At 34.2% G+C, this 22,336-nt stretch overlaps 1 protein-coding gene across 1 annotated transcript in view; it reads left to right on the top strand.

Moving 5' to 3' along the window:
• The first annotated feature begins 1,201 nt into the window (after positions 1 to 1,201).
• The window catches only part of LOC100167680 (dachshund homolog 2), a 130,763-nt gene continuing 109,628 nt past the window's right edge, over positions 1,202 to 22,336 (top strand). Inside the window, exon 1 of the mRNA XM_001945011.5 lies at positions 1,202 to 2,733. Within this exon, the coding sequence (XP_001945046.2) occupies positions 1,865 to 2,733 (869 nt within the window). The 5' untranslated portion in view covers positions 1,202 to 1,864. The remainder of the gene's footprint in view (positions 2,734 to 22,336) is intronic.

Here is a 22,336-nt window from a genome sequence, read left to right as displayed (position 1 = left end):
ATATCATATACTATGGGGTACCTATACTTATAAATTATACCTAATTTATGTTTTTATTAATATTATTATCAGTGTAAGTAGTGCAACTATAATTAACAAATTATTATTCTCCACGCAGTATACCTAACATAAATAAAGAATTATATCAATATTTTCAGGTAACTAATATATAAAAACAATTTGCAAAAGAAGAGCAAATTATTTATTTTTTGCGGGAGGGGGCGTACAAAATATACGGTTAACCCAGTGCTCAAAAAAAGTGTAAATACGGCCCTGGACACGACGACGGGCCTTTTAAAAATAAAATAAAAATGAACGCGTATTTATTTTTTTTTATATAATAATATCCGTTGGGGCGGGCTCGTGGAAAAATCGATTTGGACACGAAAACTCTGTGCGCGCGTTAATTTTTTCCAATTCACTATATATATTTGACCCATTTCTTTGCCCGCGTCCGTACGCCGCCCGACCACCGGCGCCGCGAGGGGTGAAATTTTCGCGCGCGCGGCGAGTTGCGGTCGAGTGCGGTGGAAGCGCCGCCGCGGCACTGCTGCAAGGTGCTCGGCGGGGAGTGTGGCCAGGAGGGGGCAGGAGGGGAGGATACAAAGGGGTTGGACACACGAGCGATATTTGCCACACAAAAGTAAACGGCGCGAACAGCGAGAGACAGAGTTATATAATATTATATATATATGTATTACGGTACGAGTGTGAGAGCGATAGGGACGCGGAGAGCAAGCAAGAGGCGAATTCACACAAACACACGCGGACGCGCGCGCGCAGACACATATTTTATACAATATATACGTTTGCAGCGCGGAAGAACAAGCGGCGCAGCAAATGGAAAAATGGGGGAAAAAATAGTAATAATAATAATAATAATCATAAAAACGAAGAAATATTATGCATCACACGGGTGTGTACGGGTTTGTGTGTTTGTGTGTGCGCGCGACGTGCGGAGTGGAGACAGTCAGAGTCGTCGTCGTCGTCGTCGTCGTCGCTGCCGCCGCCGCCGCCGCCGTATCACTCCAGCGGTGGCGGACGGGGGCGGAGCTCCTGGGCGCCGGCCGCGCGGGACGGGGTTCAGCGCCGGTGGGCGGTGCCGTCGCGGCTGCGGACGGCCAATGGCGCGCGGCCGGCGCGGTGGGAGAAATTCGGCAAGCGCGAACGCCGCGGCCAACGCGACGGCCACGGCGGTAGCAGCAGCAGCAGCAGCAGCAGCAGGAGCCGCCGAACACCGCCGCAGACGGCCGCGCCCGCAACAGTCGCGTTCCAACCGTACCGCCGCCCGGTCGCAAACCCGTCGCCCGGCACACCACGCAAACAGTTATAATAATATTAGTATCGTTGTACGCGCGACTATACACACAAACACGTATATAACACGTCGCGTATTGTACGTCACGATAATTTCCGCGCATTGTCGCGTGTGTGTCCGAGTGATCTGCGTGAGTTACCGGAAGCCGAGCCGCACTGCCGCCGCTGCAGGTATAATCGTTTGGGTGTTCGTCGATATATATATATTTTTTTCTCCGTTTTTCCGCGCATGTCGACGGTATCTGTATATTGCAGCTATTATCGACTCGATCCGGAAATCGACCGCCGTATCCGGTTCCCCGCACCCGCGCGAGTGCAGTGATTTATTCCAGTATAATATTGCGACCGTTGCAGTGCGTTTATTTATATTTTTTTATGTACATTACGCGTCGTATAGGTACGCGCGTATCGCGATCGTAGGCATATAATCGGTATTTCACCGATCGCGGTGTTCGGCAGCAGCACGCGGTTATATCAACGCGATTCGTTTCGACCCCCATCATTCGCGTATATTATCGGCACATTATAGTATAATATCGTCTGCACCATGATCATGGATTCGTCCAACGCTGGCGCGGAGTCTACCGGCTCCGGCAGCGACCGCAGCAGCAACGTCTCGACCAGTCCGCCGCCACCGTCGTCCACGTCGTCCCAACAGCAGCTACAGCAACAGCAAATGCAGCAAATGCAGCAGCAACCGGCTACGGGCCCGTCGTCAGTGGGTGGTGGCAGCAGCGTGGGTGGCAACAAGGACGGCAGTCCAAGGGACGAGCGGGGAAACAGTCCGATGATGAGCCTCATCAACACATCACAGCACCATCCCATCATCACGCCGACACGAGGCCTCAGCCCGCCGGTGGCGCAGACGTCTTCGCCGGTGGTGCCGGCTCCGGTATCGTCGATGAGCTCGCTGGCGTCCCGCATACCGATGGGACTGTTCAACTCGCTGGTACACCACTCTTCGCCGCTCGACCTGATGGCTATGGCACATCACCACCAGCAGCAACAGCAGCAGCAGCAGCAGCAACAGCAACAGCAACACCCGTCATTGCAACAGCAGCAGCAACACCCGCCGCGGTCGTACAACAGCCCACCGCCGATCAGCAGCACTGACCCGGCCGCCAACGAGTGCAAGTTGGTCGAGTACCGTGGCCAGAAAGTGGCCGCGTTCATGATAGCCGGCGACACGATGCTGTGCTTGCCGCAGGCGTTCGAGTTGTTCCTCAAGCACTTGGTCGGCGGCCTGCATACCGTTTACACCAAGCTCAAGCGCCTCGACATCGTACCGCTTGTGTGCAACGTCGAACAGGTACGCATACTCCGCGGCATGGGCGCCATTCAGCCGGGCGTGAACAGGTGCAAGCTGCTCTCGTGTAAGGACTTCGACACGCTGTACAGAGACTGCACAACCGCCAGGTAAGAACTTTATGATTATAATATATTATATTATTATATTACACCTAAATCGCAATGTTATGTTATATAATATTTCTAACTCTATTGGCGGTGACGACAATTTAGGTGCCTATATTTACCATTTAGGTGAATTCAAAGTTGTATAGGTGAATTTGGGGAAATTTTGTGGACTTATATACTATAATATGTAAATACTATCATTAGGTATTCGTATTTTATGACGTATATTTGTGTTCCACGTGCGAATTTATATAGAGGACTTTAACGCGTTCGCCTTTGCGAAGCCCGTACATGTACATATATATATTACATTTATATAAAAAGTATTGTGGGCGGATTCTTAAAATTTGACCCCTGCTTATTCTTTCCGGTCAATACCTCTAATTTCTCATAGGGCGCAACCCTATAATTTTCCATTATCTATATTATAGGCATAAATGAATCCAAAAGGCGCGAGGCGGACAAATTGCGTTTCCTGTGCACGACACGAGTTCCTATATAATATTATATATACACATAAAAGTATTATGATACCTATACATTATGTAGATGGACATATGTATAAATCTTCGTGCAACGCTTTCGAAAATTATTACTGGGTATAAACACCCGGCTCGGTTTAGGCGTATACACCTAATATACACGTAACCCCGTAATTGACTGTTTTAAAACTATCTATAAATGTAATACAATAACGACTTCTTATATTATGTATATAGATATATTATTTACCAGCAAGAGCGGAAAACGATACGAATAATAATCGTAAAAGCTCATCGCATATAGAATTACCCACCGTTTTCTCGTGTAAATAATATACGCGCCGACGATTTTCCCCCTTTAATGCACTGTAGAAGAGCAGCTTTTGGGGGTTGAAAAACACGTGTTGCATTTACAGACAAACCCCGACGACAATCGCATTTATAAAACTCGTGACAGATTTTATTACACCCGAACGGAAACATCGTCCGCAAATCGTATTCGTCCCATTTATTTTCACTTATTCAAATCGCACGTGTACAATCACTATATATATAGATTCCATATACATGTAAAGGTACAGGGGTACCTCCATAGAGTTAAAATCACATTTATTTCGATAAAATATATTGTTAGGTATAGGTACGCAAATCAGCTGTATAATATTACATTTCAATATGGGTTGGGTGCATAATTATATTGGAAAAAAAAGTCATATACATTTTCATATAGATGCAGATGCGTGTAGGATTAAACATATTATATTATATTATTTAAGCGTTCATCGCGCACTGAAGTTGTTCATACATGAATTTATAGGTAGAATTGCAGTTAGCATTCGTACTGTATGATTTTTCTAAACTTAATATTATCATTATTTTTTAGTTATTCTGGATGTGTATAATAAGAGTATATAATAAGGATTTTAACGTGATAAGTCGTGTGCAGCTCAATCATAGGCGTAAATATATATGTATAAATTATAGTATAAATCGTACCCACCGCAAACGTGGAATGAACAAATCAAACAAAGTATAATATATTGGTAGGTATACCCACAACCCATATATAGTATAGTTCTGATTGTAAAAAAAAAATATGAGTATAAATAGATATATGGGTATTAAAAATAAAAAAAATACACATAGATACATTGTATAGGAATATCATGTCGGTATATATATATGCTAACGCGGGAGTGTTCGGTGGAGCTTATATAATATATACCTACCTATAGAAAAATGTCGAGTGGCCTAGTAGATATAGGTAAATGTAGCGTACTACCTACATCTATAATATTATATAGGTATACACACTGCCACAATATGGGGTCGCTGTTGCACAATATAAGGGGGAAATAACAGCCGAAAGGGTTATTTGCCCGTAGAGAAATACATATATTGTTACAAAAGAATAAAATATACAATACCATATATACATATAATATTATATGTATTAACTACATCGGGGAGGAAAAGTATATATATAATAGTATGTGTGTGCGCGCGCGTATATGAATTACAATAAAATTGCGCTGGATCACGCGATCGACGAGCGCATGCTATAGATCAATTAAGCAAAAGGCGCGGGGCAAATATATAAATCCTAGGGACATTGTGCCCACCCTTACAAGGTGGCATGGTTCCTGTATTATATACTTACTATATTATATTCGACTTCCACTGTACATATAATATGTACCTACTGCACGAAGACTGTCCAAATGGTTGTTATTATTTTACTAGTATTTTGTTGCAATAACATAACTATATATAAAAATAAATTAATGCTAACGACGACTATATATACTCCACTCGGGTTATAAAGTTTTGTTTTTCTTTCATTCATTTTTCACGAGTGTACCTATAGTGTACATAGGTAGGTAACTCTACATAATATATACCTATTCCTAAAAAAATAAACAATTACTTCCGTTAACCGTTTCAACATATATACCAAAATTATTTTTTCATTTCGATTTTTCATATAGCCGCATATATAGATACGCATTATGATCTGTACCGACCAATAAAATATTAAATTAAAAATCGATTAGTTTAAACGTTATTATATGAGTTCCTGCATAGAATATAATATTATAGTTACTTAATTACAATTATCAGCGTTCTTTCTTTATGTGTATTGTATTGTTGAATTGATAAATCATAAAAAAAATATATGTTAATTGTCCTGATGTTATATAACATATTTACTATGTTAACCAAAATATATAATGTTACGTCTCCTTAATAATTGTTTAGCTTAATATCCGTTTGATGTCTATAGTAAATTATAAATTATATTGAACATAATATATTATATATTAAAGATTAAAGATTATTGCCGGTATCATTAATGACAACGCATAACATATATAACATTATAGGTTGTAGGTTAACCTATATTTAATATATATATATGCATTTTTAATAGAATACTAGTTCATTTTTATAAACTATTCAAGTATGTGTCTAAATTTGTAATAGTTATTATATCGTTAGAACTTTCAACTTGGAAGTGTGTAATTAGTGTGTAATTATTGATTGTCGATTAAAATGTCATTTTTAAATGAACCATAATGTGTTTAAGTATTAACATTTAACCGTACACACAAAATTAAAAAAAATTAAAAAATACAACAAAATTTCAGTTTTAAATATTGAAACGCGAGTCTGTATAATATATAATATATAGATATATACAATGTACATAATATAGTATACCTATAGATGACCTAATGTGTAGACGGTGCGTGCAGTATGTAAAGGTATATAGTAAGCTTGTAGTGTTTAGATATATTAGGTAGGTACCTGTATAGTTTTAATTATCAATCAGTCAACTATATGAACTATTATCATACACTACTATGTATATACACCTATACTATACCTACCTACCTATAAACGGTAACGCTTAATGTGTTTTATGATAAGTTCTCTGTAACAATGGCCACCTAGATATATTATTTTGTAGTCGAATTCACTTTGCAGCGATGGTTTTGCCATTGCTAGACATCATGATCTCAAGGTAAAAATTAATAACGCGCGATTAATTTTTTACATGGGTCGTTAAAATATTATACGTACCTACCTATATAATCATTTTGCACATAAGTATCTACGTTTATTGTAATAATCTTATAACTCTGCTTACCTACCTATATTTTGATGTATCAGCACTTACGTATATACCTATATTCAGAGTACCTATATGTGCATCGGATGCATAGACAATAGAACAACTAGATAGCCGACTATAATTGGTTATTGAAGCCGCGTCTGCGATAGATCCGTTATATGTCTAAACAGCCTAAACTTTTATACGATAACAGTTATAAATATGATAAAATGTAAACATTTCCGTTTAGACACATGGCGACAACAACTTCAAAACATTGCATGGCTGTAAGCTGTGCGTAGTTGTAGTCGGCTATCTAGTTGTTCTATTTATCTATGTGGAAGTGACAATTATAATAATCATAATGATATATAATATTATCTAATAAATTATAATTTATTATAGTATATTATAGCGAGTATACTCGCTTAGGTATAATAAGACCCGTTTCACAGTCACGAGTTTCAGTTTACATAATATTATTATTATATTTTGTTGAAGTTCATATATGCGTCATACTCTCCAACGACGATTGAAACGCATCATCGTGGCGCGTCGTTTCGGTGCATTTTAACGAACGTCTGAGTATAGTAGACTTGTCTTAAACGATTTTACGCGTGCAATAATTTAACGCAAGTAGGTACGGGTCAGGTACCTATATCTGGTATGTGCCTATACCTACATTGTATGTATATTATAAAATAGTTGTGTGCAGACGACGATTGATGAAATATATATTACAATATTATGTAGGTACTATTACCTATATATGTATATGACTTTACACGGGTTTACGTATATACCTAATATGCAGTGTTGTATTTAGGTTTTTGCCTTGGGGGAATATGGTTTTATCTAATATCCCCGCCTTTAAAGATAGAGGCTTTAAGTTAGGACTCCGAAAACTTTTGTATATTATATATACAGCCTATAGGGGGTTGATCCCCTTGATCTCCCCCGTAAATACGCCACTGATAGTATGTATAGGTAAATCAGCAGCTCGCCCCGATCGGATATAATGTAAAAACTCTTCCGGAGACTATACTACCCTTATTGTTATTTATTTATTAACAATCCGAAGGGTAAAAGTATATGCATATATTGTACTATTTAAAAATTTTGAATTACATACAACTTTAACTCCATTAGAACATATTAGAATACCTATATGTCATACAATATAAGATACAATACAACATATAATATTACGATAATATAATAAGCCTGAAATAGAAGTTTTGAACTTTTCTGCAAGACCTTCAACATACCGCGGTTTTAGAACTACCTATATTTAACATATAGGTAATCACGCGATTTTAAGATCTTACAAAATGCATTCGCAGGGTATTTAAGCTGCGAAGCCATTAAAAACATCGACTTTCGGCACAATTTTTCTAAAAATTCTGAACAGTCGACTATATTTCATTTATTAACTTATGCATACATATTATACACATTTTAAATCATAGTCATTGTGCGCCTTATTTGCTAATGTCAATTATGTCCATACACACATTTATTTAAATACATTTCAGTATCTATACAGTAAATAATAATAAATAATACATTACTATGATGATAATTTTACTGCAGTCTTCTAAAGACGCGACAATTTCAAGACTAATTTGTGCCGGACTAATTATTATTATTGGTGATTAAGTACCTTGTTATTATCGTACATATTATAATATTATATAATATTATTATAACCTATTCATGAACGGTGCTCCTACGCACGTGTGTACACTGCTGTGGGTTCATAATGTTATATTATATTATACCTATATATAGGTTCTACCACTTTTTTACCGGACGCAACAAAGACTGTTTAAGACGCGTATGCCCGTTACAAACAGCCGGTGTAACGTTTCGATGATCACAGAAATACGATATTTTTCTTCTTCTTGTAAGCCGCTTCTTTTTAAACGACGACGACGCGTCGATAATATAGTATAGACAGGCACATTGTTTTCTGCGCATTAAGTAGTTTGGTAGGAACATGGGTTGTGATTTATAATATTGAATACTTACACCAAATATTATATTAGGTATAATGGTTTGATTGGGTATATATCGCAACAGTGAAACATAATATTTTGATTCACATATTTTTTATTGTTATTATTATTAAAAATATAGGTACGCATGTAGATGTCTTGATCTAATATGATTAACGGTAAACGGTTTCCGGCGAGCTTATTTATTATTATTTCTATATACCTAATATGCAATATATGCACAATTAATATTTAGTTAAATTAAAATATAAACCTAAAAAATGATTCCTTGTAAAACGATGGCAGCCCCTACCTATAATTACATAACAAAAATAACATACTTTATTGTTTATCTCAAATTAGGTAAAAATTAAAAGTGTATAATTAACGTTTAAATTAAATTAGTATATGTATTTAATTTAATTATTTTTGTTTTGCTTCATCAATGTTATATTGTAATAGTCAAATAATTTATTAATTTTCGTTTCGACTTTTGAAAATATCGAATCAATATAATAATCAACTTTAAACTGAAAGAATTTTAAATATTATATATATATATATTATGGATCTGGTACAGCGTAATACCATGGACCATAATATAATATAACAATGTGATTCGGGTATTACAATGGATTAATAATTAAACAAGAATACGGTTTTATTAGATTTTAATGTTTTCGAAACCAATCTGAGGGATTTTATAAAACGCATTCAAGTGTAGTCTGTTCAGCCGTTATTAATTAGTTATTATTGTAAATGATGGAAAACAAAATATAAAATAACGAACAATGCACGTCAGTGTACAATACGTAAAAATATTATTTATATAAATATTATTATATATCGGTAAAACTGTAATCAATTTATTAATTAATTGTTACTTTTTAATTATGGTTCCATGAATAGTTATATTTTATTAATTAAAGAGTTTCTATATTCCAAATAATAGTAAAAAAAAAAAAAAAAAAGTATGTAAAGGTATGTACTTACGTACATGGTATATTAATAAAGTTACAAACTGCACTTAAAAATATATAATATCTTTAATGCTATATAGGCGGTATTTCTATTACCTACTCACAGTATAAGAATCGTTTTATCGACCTGATGCCAAACGTTTACTACCATTGCCTGTTGGTAGTATATTACTATAGTATATATCTATTATACACTAACTTTAATAATGTTATTATAATATACTATTATTTGTGTTATTGTTATACCTACAATATAGGCATATTAATTGTTTGTGAAGGATGTATATTATAAGGTATCTAGGATATAGATATTTTAAATTATATATAGGTACCTACCTATAAATTGTAACAATAATATTAAGGTATAGGTTTGTGAAGTTTTAATACCTACCTACCTAGCTACTTATACACAATTATCTATATGAATGTTAAGAATAATATAAGTACAAGCGATTAATATTTGTACAAAAACTTAGCTTGGAGTATTTAACATAATATCCAATAACGGATTGTTAGAGACATAAAATCGCATATTAATTATTAGTTAACATTAATTGTTTTTAATCAAAATTCGAAATTCATCCCTATAATAAACGAACTTATTCCCCCCCCCCCCCCCCCCCAAAATAAGATTAAATAGATTAAACGTACAAAATGTAAGTGTTTATAACAATGTAAATATAGTTACTTTAAAGTTTGTATTAAAGTAGGTAAATAATTAGCTAATATCAATAGGTATAAATAAATATTTAAAAACAGACAACAGTCAGCACCCATCACGGTTATTCTGATAATTATAATCAACTTAATCAGAATTGAACTAACCCTAACAACAGAAAGCTAAGTAAATACCAAATCGTATTAAAATGATGGATGCGGAAAACTTCTCGTCTAGTCGTCTATTAGATCAAAAACTTATTAGACCAAGTTATTTGCTCTAAAATCTCAAGTGTTAAACCTGCAAACTTTCAAGATCGCGAGATGGAAAAGAATTAAAATATTCACGTTCCTGTTGCTTTAAGAATTAATGGAATCCGTTCCTTTCTCCTTTTCTCGAAAAAATGATTATATAGATTGATTCCAGGAACGCTTTCCTTTTTAATAATATACTCTTTTTGATGTGCAATTTATACTTGAACTTTGAAGGTAGTATTTTCGGTGACGTATATATCACATAGGTTCACAACAAAATCTACATATTATAGCCGCACTCTGTAGATAGGCGTTATATAGATATAATGGTGAATAATTTCCGCGATGGATAGGTACCTAATTTGTATATTATGTTATTATTACATAACTCTGGTGGTTGGCGCGCACCGCGGTTTACGCCCGTTGTGAATGGACGGGTTAGCGAGTATAACGATTGAATGGAAAACGCGGTACAGCAAACAACACATATACATATAATATATATATATATATAACATTATATAGCAAGTGACACAGAAAGAGAGAGAGAGAGAGAGAGAGAGAGCGAGCGAGCGAGACAATGCGATGTCGGGCGCGGTGGGAAAACCCGAGCGGAGGCGTACACCGCGGCGGCCAACAGGTGGTCGGCCAGACGGACAAACAGACAGACAGACAGACGAATACTACGCGGCACGCACACAATCGTACACGCGGGCAATAGTATTCGGCTCGGCGGCATGAATGGCGAGAGAGAAGGCACGAGACAGAGAGAGAGAGAGAGAGAGAAATAAAGAGAGAGTCAGAGTCGGCAGCAGCAGCGGTGTAATAGTAGTCTGTGTCTCTTTCACGCGGCGGCGCGGTACGATTATATCGCACATATATATATAGATTTCCATTCCGAATGCACTCGGCCCGAGCGTCACGCCGGCTGTGGTTTTTCCTCGTTTTCATTTCCAGTCCGATTGCTGTGCGAGCAGCGCCAGGCCGCGTCGCACTCCCGTTTTCTCGCCACCGCCGCTGGATTACGATAACACGTCATATTTATATAGCAACGAACCCGAGTTTTGTATCAACTATTATTGTAAAATCTACGCCATGTACAATTAGGCATATAACATAATGCAGTTTATCATTTTTTTAAGTTAACGCCACACCCGCACATGATGTATAAACGTATAAAACACAAAAAATTTTAGCTCAGGAGTTCTATTTATTTTCTGTTGTCGGCGCATACTAATATTAGAGTGAATTTACCTATATTATTAGTCTTAAAGGTAAGACCTTTTTCGATTTTTCACATCCATTTAGTTTCGATATTTTAATTTTAAGCAGAGATAGGTATGAGCAATTTTACATTTCAATATTTCACTATATTTCACTTCAAAATTAAAATATTATTTTAAATACCTATTATATTGTTTATTTTTTAAAACGTAATATGTGATCATAAGCTTTGAGGTTTGATAAAATATAAGTAAATTCACTCTACAATTAAAACTTAAGATACAATATTGAAACTGCTGAATGCAAATATACCGTTATCCTTTATAATACCTACAGATATTGCTTGTTTCACTATCTTAAGTCTTATTTATCTCCATTCTCCAATGATCTCTTTTTTGCGAAAACCGTACAGAAATAATGTGAAGGTATATACGTGTTGTATATTATACTACAGGTAATATATTATATTATACAGAAGCGGTGATGACGCTTATAATATAAAATATTATAAATCGTTTACAGGAAATTGTACCTGAAAGACTGCACCGCCACCGTCGCCGCCATCGACAGTTTAAATGGATATAGAATATTTTCGATTTGCGTGCTTACCTATTCATATTATATACCTACCTGATATGTATATATACATACCGTTACCTACGCGGAAATCGGTCACGCGTATTATCAATGTGTATTTTATTATATTATAGTCACAAGATTATAACATTAGATTATTATTATTATTATTATTTTTCCTTTGACAAATACAAATTTCAAAACACTCCATAATAAAATTTATCGGTTTTAGAAATGCGCGTGCGATATATTATAATACGCCATACAATGACTGCGAAACATCCTGTTTTTCGCGTACGCATTTACATACCAACATAGGTAACTCACGTATATAGATAATAATGTTTTGACTACCTAGTGAATTATATATTTTACACGGTTGACAGCGTTAACACGTATAATAATCTAACATAATTTTTCAATCGCTCTGTAAACGATTTTCACTACATTATAAAACTATATACGCATATAACGCATATTATAATATTCTGTACATACACAAATACACAATATATAAAAAAAAATACTCATGTGTGAGTGTATGCGTGTATAGGTACATAATATAATATAGTGGTGGTATAATGGTATAATATGTAGATGTACTGTATAGTGTATACATGTGCGGATGTGTAGACAATATATTTTATATACTTGCACAAAGTTTTGAAGTGCGCGTGCCTGTCAATAAATATAATTGCACGCTGAACAATAATTGTATTATATAGTGCAATCTATACCTATATATATCTGATATATAATAATATTATTTTGATAATATTTAGGTAGGTATGTTGGATTAAAACTGCGTATAATACTCACCAATATAGGTGTATAAATAATAATTTTTATACCGTATCTGAGATTACTTGTGTATATAATATTCTATTATATAATGCTAATAGAATATTATATACACTGTAATTGCAGTCCACTCCTGGGGTAGACGCTTCATAGTTCAACGGGAATGAACACATTCGGATAACTGAATTTACGAAGTACAAAATATGAGTTGTGACAATGAGAAAGTTTGAAGGGATTGTTTTTATTCTGAGTCATCGAGGATCGAGTTACCGAGAGCCGACTGTAATTATTTTGGACGGCTATGTAATATGTTGTGCAGGGATTTGAGTAGTCATAAATCGATTAAGCCTCCAAAGACGATTTGATTATTGCGTTTATTTTTGTTAGTCTATATTATGTACATAGTAAAATAGTATATACCATTGTACCTATGTATATAATATTATATGTACAGTAACAAACGGGCAGACTCATTTACGAGCATCCTGCGACCCTGCGTTCCCTTCGGCGAAGGCGGCCCGGTTGCAAAAAGGGTTAAATTAAACTTGGTATACAGCTGTACATGTCTCATACGATCCGATTATTCAAACGTTAATGCTACTTGATGGCTAAGGGAGTGGGTGACTGTAAGCCTTTTAAAAAAATTCATCGTTTTTACCGTTTGTAAGAACGCCATTGTTTTTTACACAAATCAAAAGAGATGCGCATCCAGATTAAAGTGTATAGTGTCGAGTAATTAAATTTTACTCGCTCTGTTCTCTGCTTCTCTAACTCTAGTGTTTACACCTACCTACAATAAGATAATGTCTTAAAAATAACACATCCACATGACGTCATGATAAATGAGTCTCTCATTATTGTGACTATTATAATATTCATGTATGCATAATGTGTATTATAAAATGGCCGAAAAACGCTCATCGAAATCGAATGAAATATCACAACGCGATGTATGTGGTACTTACACAATAATATCGCCATACATAATGTTTGTCACAGGCGGCTGCAGTGATATAATATACAATATAATATATAATATAATAATATAAAATGTGGTGCGTTGTCCCCCTCCTTTGCCCTCCCCCCCCCCCCCGAAATGTCTCCGCCTCTATATTATGTACTGCACAAAAGCGGATTACCGTGCCTATTGTGTGAATGTGAGTGTGTGGAGACAAAAATTGGCCGCCATGTTCGAAAAACCTTTTGAAAATAAAAAAACTATAATATTATATTATATGCGTTTGATGTGCGCACACACATAGATACAGACAGTAGCAACGAGGACGCGTCGAACACAGTTGGAACGTATAAAAAAACAAAATGTGTATTTCTCGTCTGACTGGCCGCGGAACAATGCGAATTGAGAGAGAGACACACACGCGCACTCGCGCACAAATGGTGGAGCACAATATATAATATTATTATTATTATTATTTATAAATAATAATGCGTGCTCTTCTCTCTGCAGTGTATATATATATATGTGGGTCCGCTACACATATAATATATAGATATCGCAAAGGGGTGTCGTCCTCTCAGCGGTGCATCGTGCACAATATATATACACACCTAGGTATATGTATATATAAACGTATACACGCGGTCGGGTTATAAACATATACATTATATAAGACGCGAGGGGTCGCGTGGAAATCGATCTGCCACTGACGAGCGTTTTTATCCCCCCTCGCCCTCGTAACCCAGTTACAAGCACCGCGCGCATCACTCGTATTCGCGTATATACAAATATATATTTGGAAACATTAACAACATGCCACACATATATATATATTAATTTAAACAATGTATTTCTGTATACATATATATACGACTTAGGTACCTACGAATCGCGGGGAACACGCAGTTGCGCTCGTTGTACCGCGTGTGCACTGTGCAGTATATTATATTATATTTTTTTGATGGCCGTGTATTTGACAGACGGTTTTAAGAGCACTCGCACCGGGCCTCGATTATTTTTTTAGGAATCACCAAAATCGTTTTTTATTCAACTAGTACGAAACTGGAACAAAAAAATGTAATAGAAATATCAATATTTCAATTGTAAGACATGATTGCGTGAACATTTTTTATTTTATCCATGTATCTACTTATAACTAAATAAGGGAACATAGTGTATATATTTTCTGCAGTAACAGTGCTGTCGGGGTTATCTAGTATGTAGAACTTAAGGTATCTGCAGTATTTTAATTTATTGTCGATTCAAGGTGTTCTTTACAATCGTCATCCTGCTTTGTTGGGCGGACTATCTTTAATATGGACGTGTACCGTCGTCCCGATATTTTCTGAACCCAAAATCCGAAATCCCCAACTGAAATTTACACTAAAGCAACTTCAATATGAACCCATTAGTTTAATATATACTTACTTTTCAGTGTATATCTTCTTCAGTAGTTATTTTAATTTATAATAATTATCCTATGCATACGATATAGATATACATAATATAATGAACATTTAAATATAATATAGTACATGTACATTGTACAAGGGATGCGTTATTTATATATAAATAGGTATACATGCAATAATATGGTATTATATGATATAAATTATTATATTTTATGTATATACTCGCCCGTCTTTCATTTGAATTATTATCAATCGATATGCGGTCCGCGCGTCGCGGTACAGACCCAATACCTAAATAATATATTATATTAGTAGGTATACAATACGTAAGTAGAATATGGCAGTTGTATGCCAAAAAATCGCGTGGCACGAGGGAGTGGTTCACACACGACGAATGATGGTCGGGATGTGCACAGGGCGGAATATTATACACATTATACTGTGTTGCAAAATAATAAAAAAATAAAAAATACAGAGATAGTATTAAAAAACAGCTGCGCAATATACGTTGTTATATACCTAATATAATACTGTGTAGTTTTGCGTGCTCACATGCATATATATATATATATATTATTATATAATGTATAATATACGGACATTTTGACGATCCCAATTTTTTTTTACCGTTATTCAGCCAAAAATCATCATAGTATAATTTATTACGTAATTTTTATTTTTATTTTGTTGTGTCACCGCTACCCCTAAATAATAATATAGGTACATTATATTATTAATATGTATATATATATATATATATATATATATATATATATATGTATATAATATATATACAGTATACAATATAATATCGTGGAGGTACATAGATTTCGACGTCCCTTTTGAAACTTATGAAATCCTATTCTTTTTTTCGTGCTTAATAATTTTAAACGATTATTGATTGTCCCGATAGTGCAAATATAATATAGTATTATGGTTTTTTTTTTTATTTATAAATTAGGGGCATGCACAGCCGCTCGTTTTTCAACTATATACATTATATATATATATATATGTCTAGTATAATAAAACATCGACCATTTATGGATAAATATTTTCTCATGTTGTGACGTTGTGTAACACTATATATTATAATATACTATTATATCAACACGATTATTAATATAATATTTTTAAGTAAATAACAATAGAGAAAGTTTGTTAATTTTGTGTAATTTCTTATATTGTCTATCGTTCAATATCAATGTACTAAACAGTTTGGTGTGCAATATTATATGCTTGAAGCACTGTACCGATATGTGGGTACGTAAACACTTAAAAAAAATAACGGATAAATTGTACACGTTGCAGACTTTGAACATCGTTTCTAACTGCTAAAAAATATATTATTTTTAATATAATTCATACAAGTTTAATTCCGGCGTCATATTATGTAACCCTGTATCGAGCTGTATACTATAACTATATATTATTATATTAGTTGCGTTTAAATAAAATATATATATCTTTCTTAAATGTTAAGGACCTTGATTTCGGTGGATGCTAGGTGGTAATTAGTGACCGGATATGACTTGTATCTATATAATAATATTATACATTATTATTATTATTATTAATTATATTGAAATTAATTCGAGAACAATCTAATTTACACTTTTAAGACTTAAAAAACGATAAATTAAAGATCAATTTACATTAGTATTATATTATATATATACTTGTAAAACTATCCAACCTTTCGGTTGAGTACATTTTTCTACATATTTGGATCAAAGTTTACGAATGATATTTTATTAATTACGTCTTTAATGGTCAATGTTGTAGACAAGTGATGTTGGTTTATATTTTATGTATAAAAATGCGTAGCTAGCGATCCGTGAAATTTAATTCAGTTTTGGACGATTTTGTTCAACGAAGACACGTGGTGTGGACTAATTATAATAATAATAGTGAATAGGTGAATCGTATATTTTTAATAGTAATATAGTAAGAATTTGAACAGATAAAATCTAGTTGAGCATTCTTTATTAAGATATGGTTTTCACACGTGATATAAGTATTTTAAATCCACTGAGTGTCAATCATAATTTCTTTTATATCTAACTGTGGCAGACCCGACTTAATTTATGTTACGTCTTTTATGTTTTGCGCTGAAAACAATTTCTTAGTTGTTGAAATACATAATAAATATATAGTGATTTTTTTAACTTAATTATTTTTACCTGTCAAAATGTTTAGACCTGATACTCTGTGTCCAACGATTCCAATCCAAAGTCCTTCAGATCATTTCAACCTCAAAAGCCCCACTCTTCAACCATATTTAAGAATTACCCACTAACATTGAATTAGCAAAGCTCTCCGTTATATAAGTGAATAAATGATTCACTTACAAAAAAACTATTGTCGTCCCAACTTTCATCCGAAAAATATCATTATATTTGCTATAAATTTAACTGATGTTTCATGACAAATTACCTTCAGTAGGAGGCCTCCTCATTCTATATTACGTCCATGTTAAATTATATATTTACTTATTTTATCAATTATAAGCTTATTGTTATCAGCTCTGTGACCGCTGATGGCCCAATAATATAATATTTTACGGTTAAGTTTTTTTGTAATAATAATTTATGTATATTTTGTGATCCAAAACTGTGAACTTTCTTTAATCGCATTAACTTTTGGTTTTTGAATATTTTATTCTAACTATCCGTATATGCACTAACCGGTCTACGTGGTCATTATAAACGCTGAGATATTTGTACTCCAGATATTGACCCGCGATTTCAACTAAATGGATAATTTTATAGCATACAATGCGCTTTACCAAACTTATGCGTGTACACAGCAGTCATGTTTAACTCGCTCATGTGTACGTATGTCTTATACGTATTGAGCTTTTTAACGTTTCCGAACGGATAAAAAAAGAATAATAATTTTCAACAATAATATACGACATAATATTATACAAGGTCTGATGGAAAAAGTGTTATGGGTTACCTATAATAACGTTGTGAAAATACCGTTCACCTTTAAAGTAATATTTACACACAATATAGTTGTAATATAGGTAAGCAGCAGAAGTGGGTACCTATATATGTTACATATTATATATACGAGAGCAGCACTACTAAGTAGGTAGTATACATTATAATATATAATATAAAGTAGTATATTTGCAGAAAGAGATATCAAGTTCACAGACCGCGTCGTCGTATTGCGAGTCCAAGTCGTTGTTTAATTACGGTATGTAACGACGCGTGTGTGTGTGTGTGTGAGCGCGCGCGGTTGAGTGTGTGTGCGTGTACATAAATAGTAATCGTAATTAAAAAAGAATAATAATAAAAAAAAAAAAATTGTCTGCTCGAATAACAACAATGTGTCTAGGTATTATATACTTACTCTTTATATGTATAACATATATATATTATAGGTACCAACGTTATTATTATTGCTATTCGTTTTCTATTGTAATGACATCGGCGGGCGGCGAATCGTTCGAGAGAAACATACAAAACGTGCGTGCGCGTATTATAAATTTAATTGCGACTTGCGAGTTATAATAATAATATAATGTGTGCATCATACGATTCCCATACGAATGCGCCGAGGAAACGTTATAATAATAATAATATTATTATTATACGTCGGACGCGAAGAGCAATCATAATAATAATAATAATAAAAACACGAATTTTATGTTTTTTCATTCCGTTTCATTTTAATAGACATTTGTATTAGACAAACGTTAATTAATCCATACACTAATTAAACTAGGTCCGACCGAAAAAAAAAATATTATATAAACGAACTACGCGCGGACGTCTCTGCCTCGTCCGCCGCAGTAATATATACACGGCTTGGCACGATAATTGCACGTGTTTACTGAAAAATGGTAATTATTACCGTGGTCATGGTAATAGTGGTCGTTGTCGTCGTCGTAGCTGTTGTTGTCGTCTTGCTACGTACGCAAATATACATATTCGGTTGTATCTTACCGTCCGTCCGTCTCTCTCGCGGACTACTCTCTCGTGTAACGGACGCCACTTGTCGGCGGCGGTCGTCCGAATTAAAAAATAAATAATTATTATTTCGAGCGTGTAAAAAACAACTTCTCTTCGTTATTATGAATATTATTGTTACATCTGTTCGAATAAACTATATTAAATAGGTTTTCAATTTAATTTTTTTATGTATTATTATTAATTTTTTGGTACAACTTCAAACAACAACAAAAAATATAAAATACGCGCCATTATTTCACTGTTGCTACAGCGAATGTGAGATGCCTTGCTAATTAAATTACACGAGTACCTGCTACAGACCGACAGTAATAATAATAATATATTGAGTGTATATTTTCCTCAGCGGACATCGATGAGTTCATTAGATTAGGTCGCGTGTTGGTACCTCACATCGCTCACAATCTCGCTGCAATCCTCGAGAACCGCACCACCGGCACCGGGGGGTCACAGATAATATAATGTAGGTACAACACATTTATATTAATATATAGATACCAAATATTATAATATATAATTATTATTATATTATTATATAGGACAATACGACTCTTACGTAACTATATATCTATATTGGGATCGTTTATTCATTTTTTTTTCGAGATACCTAACTCGCGATTAAATATATACATCATAATATATTATAGATTATAATATAATACATTATTATAGAGTAACACAAATCGATCGGCCCGGGTATAATATACACGTTTGTTGTTTACTTCTCAGATGTATACATTTTGTCGAGTCATATATAATATATTATATACGTAACATAATAATAATAATAATAGTAATAATCCGTACGAGAATTATTATATCTTCGATTCCTCCTTCGAAACAATGGGACCGGGGACTCGTCTCGGAAACCTCGAGCCAATAGGTGCCTACACACACACATATATATATATATATATATATATATGTATATACGGACGGAGGCGAAGAATTTTTCACGCGATGACAATAATAATATGATGCCGGGCTATCGAGAGTGTATAATATATATGTGTACTGTCTTACCAGTTACCACCCGATGGTTTTTCTTTATTAACCTCGGTATTGCATATTATACAATATACATGTACCTATATAATATACGTCCCGTGTACACGAATTGACGAAACGATAGATATCTTGATACACTATTTTCGTACTCTCATACACACTAATCATATATTCATATACCAATATAGGTAATGTATGCCAGTATACCACGGAAATCTAAAGATAAACCGTAGATGACCGCGATTTAATATACCTGCTATCCCTATTATCAGTATAAAATATAAGTTATCATTTTTTTCCCATCCAGACAGCCGAAACAATTTGACCCCCGCGGTATAGCTGGTATATCCTCGGCGCCGCTGCAGTGATTTCGCGGTTATATATATAATATTTATAATACCGCATATACCACGTGTAGGCGATTTGCGCTCAAATTGCATAATATACCGTATCAGCTAGCAGGGTGTAATGTGCTCTGTGTACGCGTGCCGAGTACGTTTGTGTATAATATAATATGCGAATAATAATAATTTACCGATGGTGGCGACGGGTTTTAACGGCTCCCGCGAGAAACGCTCTGCACGAGACTGCATCACTATATGCACATAATATTATGCATATTATTATTTTAACGATCTCAATGATACGTCCTACGATATATCATATGATTCCGTCGCACCCGGTGCCCGTCGGTCGTATTGTTTTGGTCGGCGTGGTCTGGCACAGTTGGCCGGACATACGCGGACACAGTCATAATATTTATGCGATATATCATCCCGACCGGCGAAGCGACGATTTCCATGCCGGGAAAACTCGAAATGGCCAACAACGATCATTATTATCGTCGTATAATAATATTATATAATATATGGTACGTATGAAATACGTCGAGAAAATGACAATCCATATTGTATCCATATTATGTTGGTATAAACAGAGTAAAATAAGATGGAATGGGTTTACGCGATAACTATAATAATTATGATATATTTTGTGTACACTGTTTAAAACCTCATAATCACAAGGCGTCTTATTCGGTTTAGATATACCTGTGTATAATAACAATTGTATAAGAAAGTCGTTGTCTATGCGGGGCATTGAGTGATTCATTGACAGACTAATTTATTTTGACCTATATAATAAAGATAATAATTTATATTTAAAAACATACGTCGACGAATATGGATTACATTTGGTGGTCCAATATTTTTGTCACGTAGGTATTTTATAATGTCGTCAATCATGATGGCAATATTCCCCGTGTATAGGTATTATGATAGATTGAAAATATAGTTTTGCCCGAAATTTTACGATCGCATTTCAACACAATATAATATTTTTACACGCGTATAGAAAGCGAATTGTCTGAAAACGGTCGTCCCGCACGATTTTCAATATTTTTATATTTTTATCACAATTTTATTATATTATTCTGATAGATCATGGTTGTTCGCCATTGTTCTAGGCATATATATTGATAAACTATACACCTGTGCGTACCTACACGTACCTACTTATATTGTATTATAAACATAGGTATATTATTATGACCATAATGAATTTGGGCTAATCGTTTTTTCACGCTCATAAAAATTAAAAATTGCATTTCGGTGAAATGTATAAATTGTGCTGTTTGGGCGAGTATTATGTAATGAGTTTGTAACCTTCTCAGTCCTCAATGTTAATTAAGTGTTGGATATATGTAAAACCTTTAACAATATTGAAATTTCATTATTAAATAGAATATTATTATATACTTAATATAGTGAAAAATTAAATTCACTATTTTTTTTTTTAATTTGTTATACTATATTGGTCAATATACTGAAATTATATTTTTTTGCAATACATCTTTTTTTTAATAATAGGTAACTTTAAAAGTTCCTGTAATTCTGTTTAAATGAGAATGAAACTTGATTTGTATACGATTTCGTATATTATATAAATGCAATAATAGATACAATATTAAAAATGTTCCCTAAAAACGTATAATAATATATCCCTATCTATTATCCTAAATGTGTTACAAAATTACCCAAATGCAAACTACTCATTCATTACAATATCTTGTTTTATATATCTATAATAGGTAGTAGGGTCATACTATTATACGCAAGTACACGTGTATAATAATATAATCAAAAACATATCGAAA

The sequence above is a fragment of the Acyrthosiphon pisum genome, chromosome A2, assembly GCF_005508785.2.
Source record: "Acyrthosiphon pisum isolate AL4f chromosome A2, pea_aphid_22Mar2018_4r6ur, whole genome shotgun sequence".
Classification (NCBI taxonomy): Eukaryota; Metazoa; Arthropoda; class Insecta; order Hemiptera; family Aphididae; genus Acyrthosiphon; species Acyrthosiphon pisum.
The sequence above is the reverse complement of the archived record's forward strand: the minus strand, read 5'-3'. Positions and strand labels throughout refer to the sequence as shown.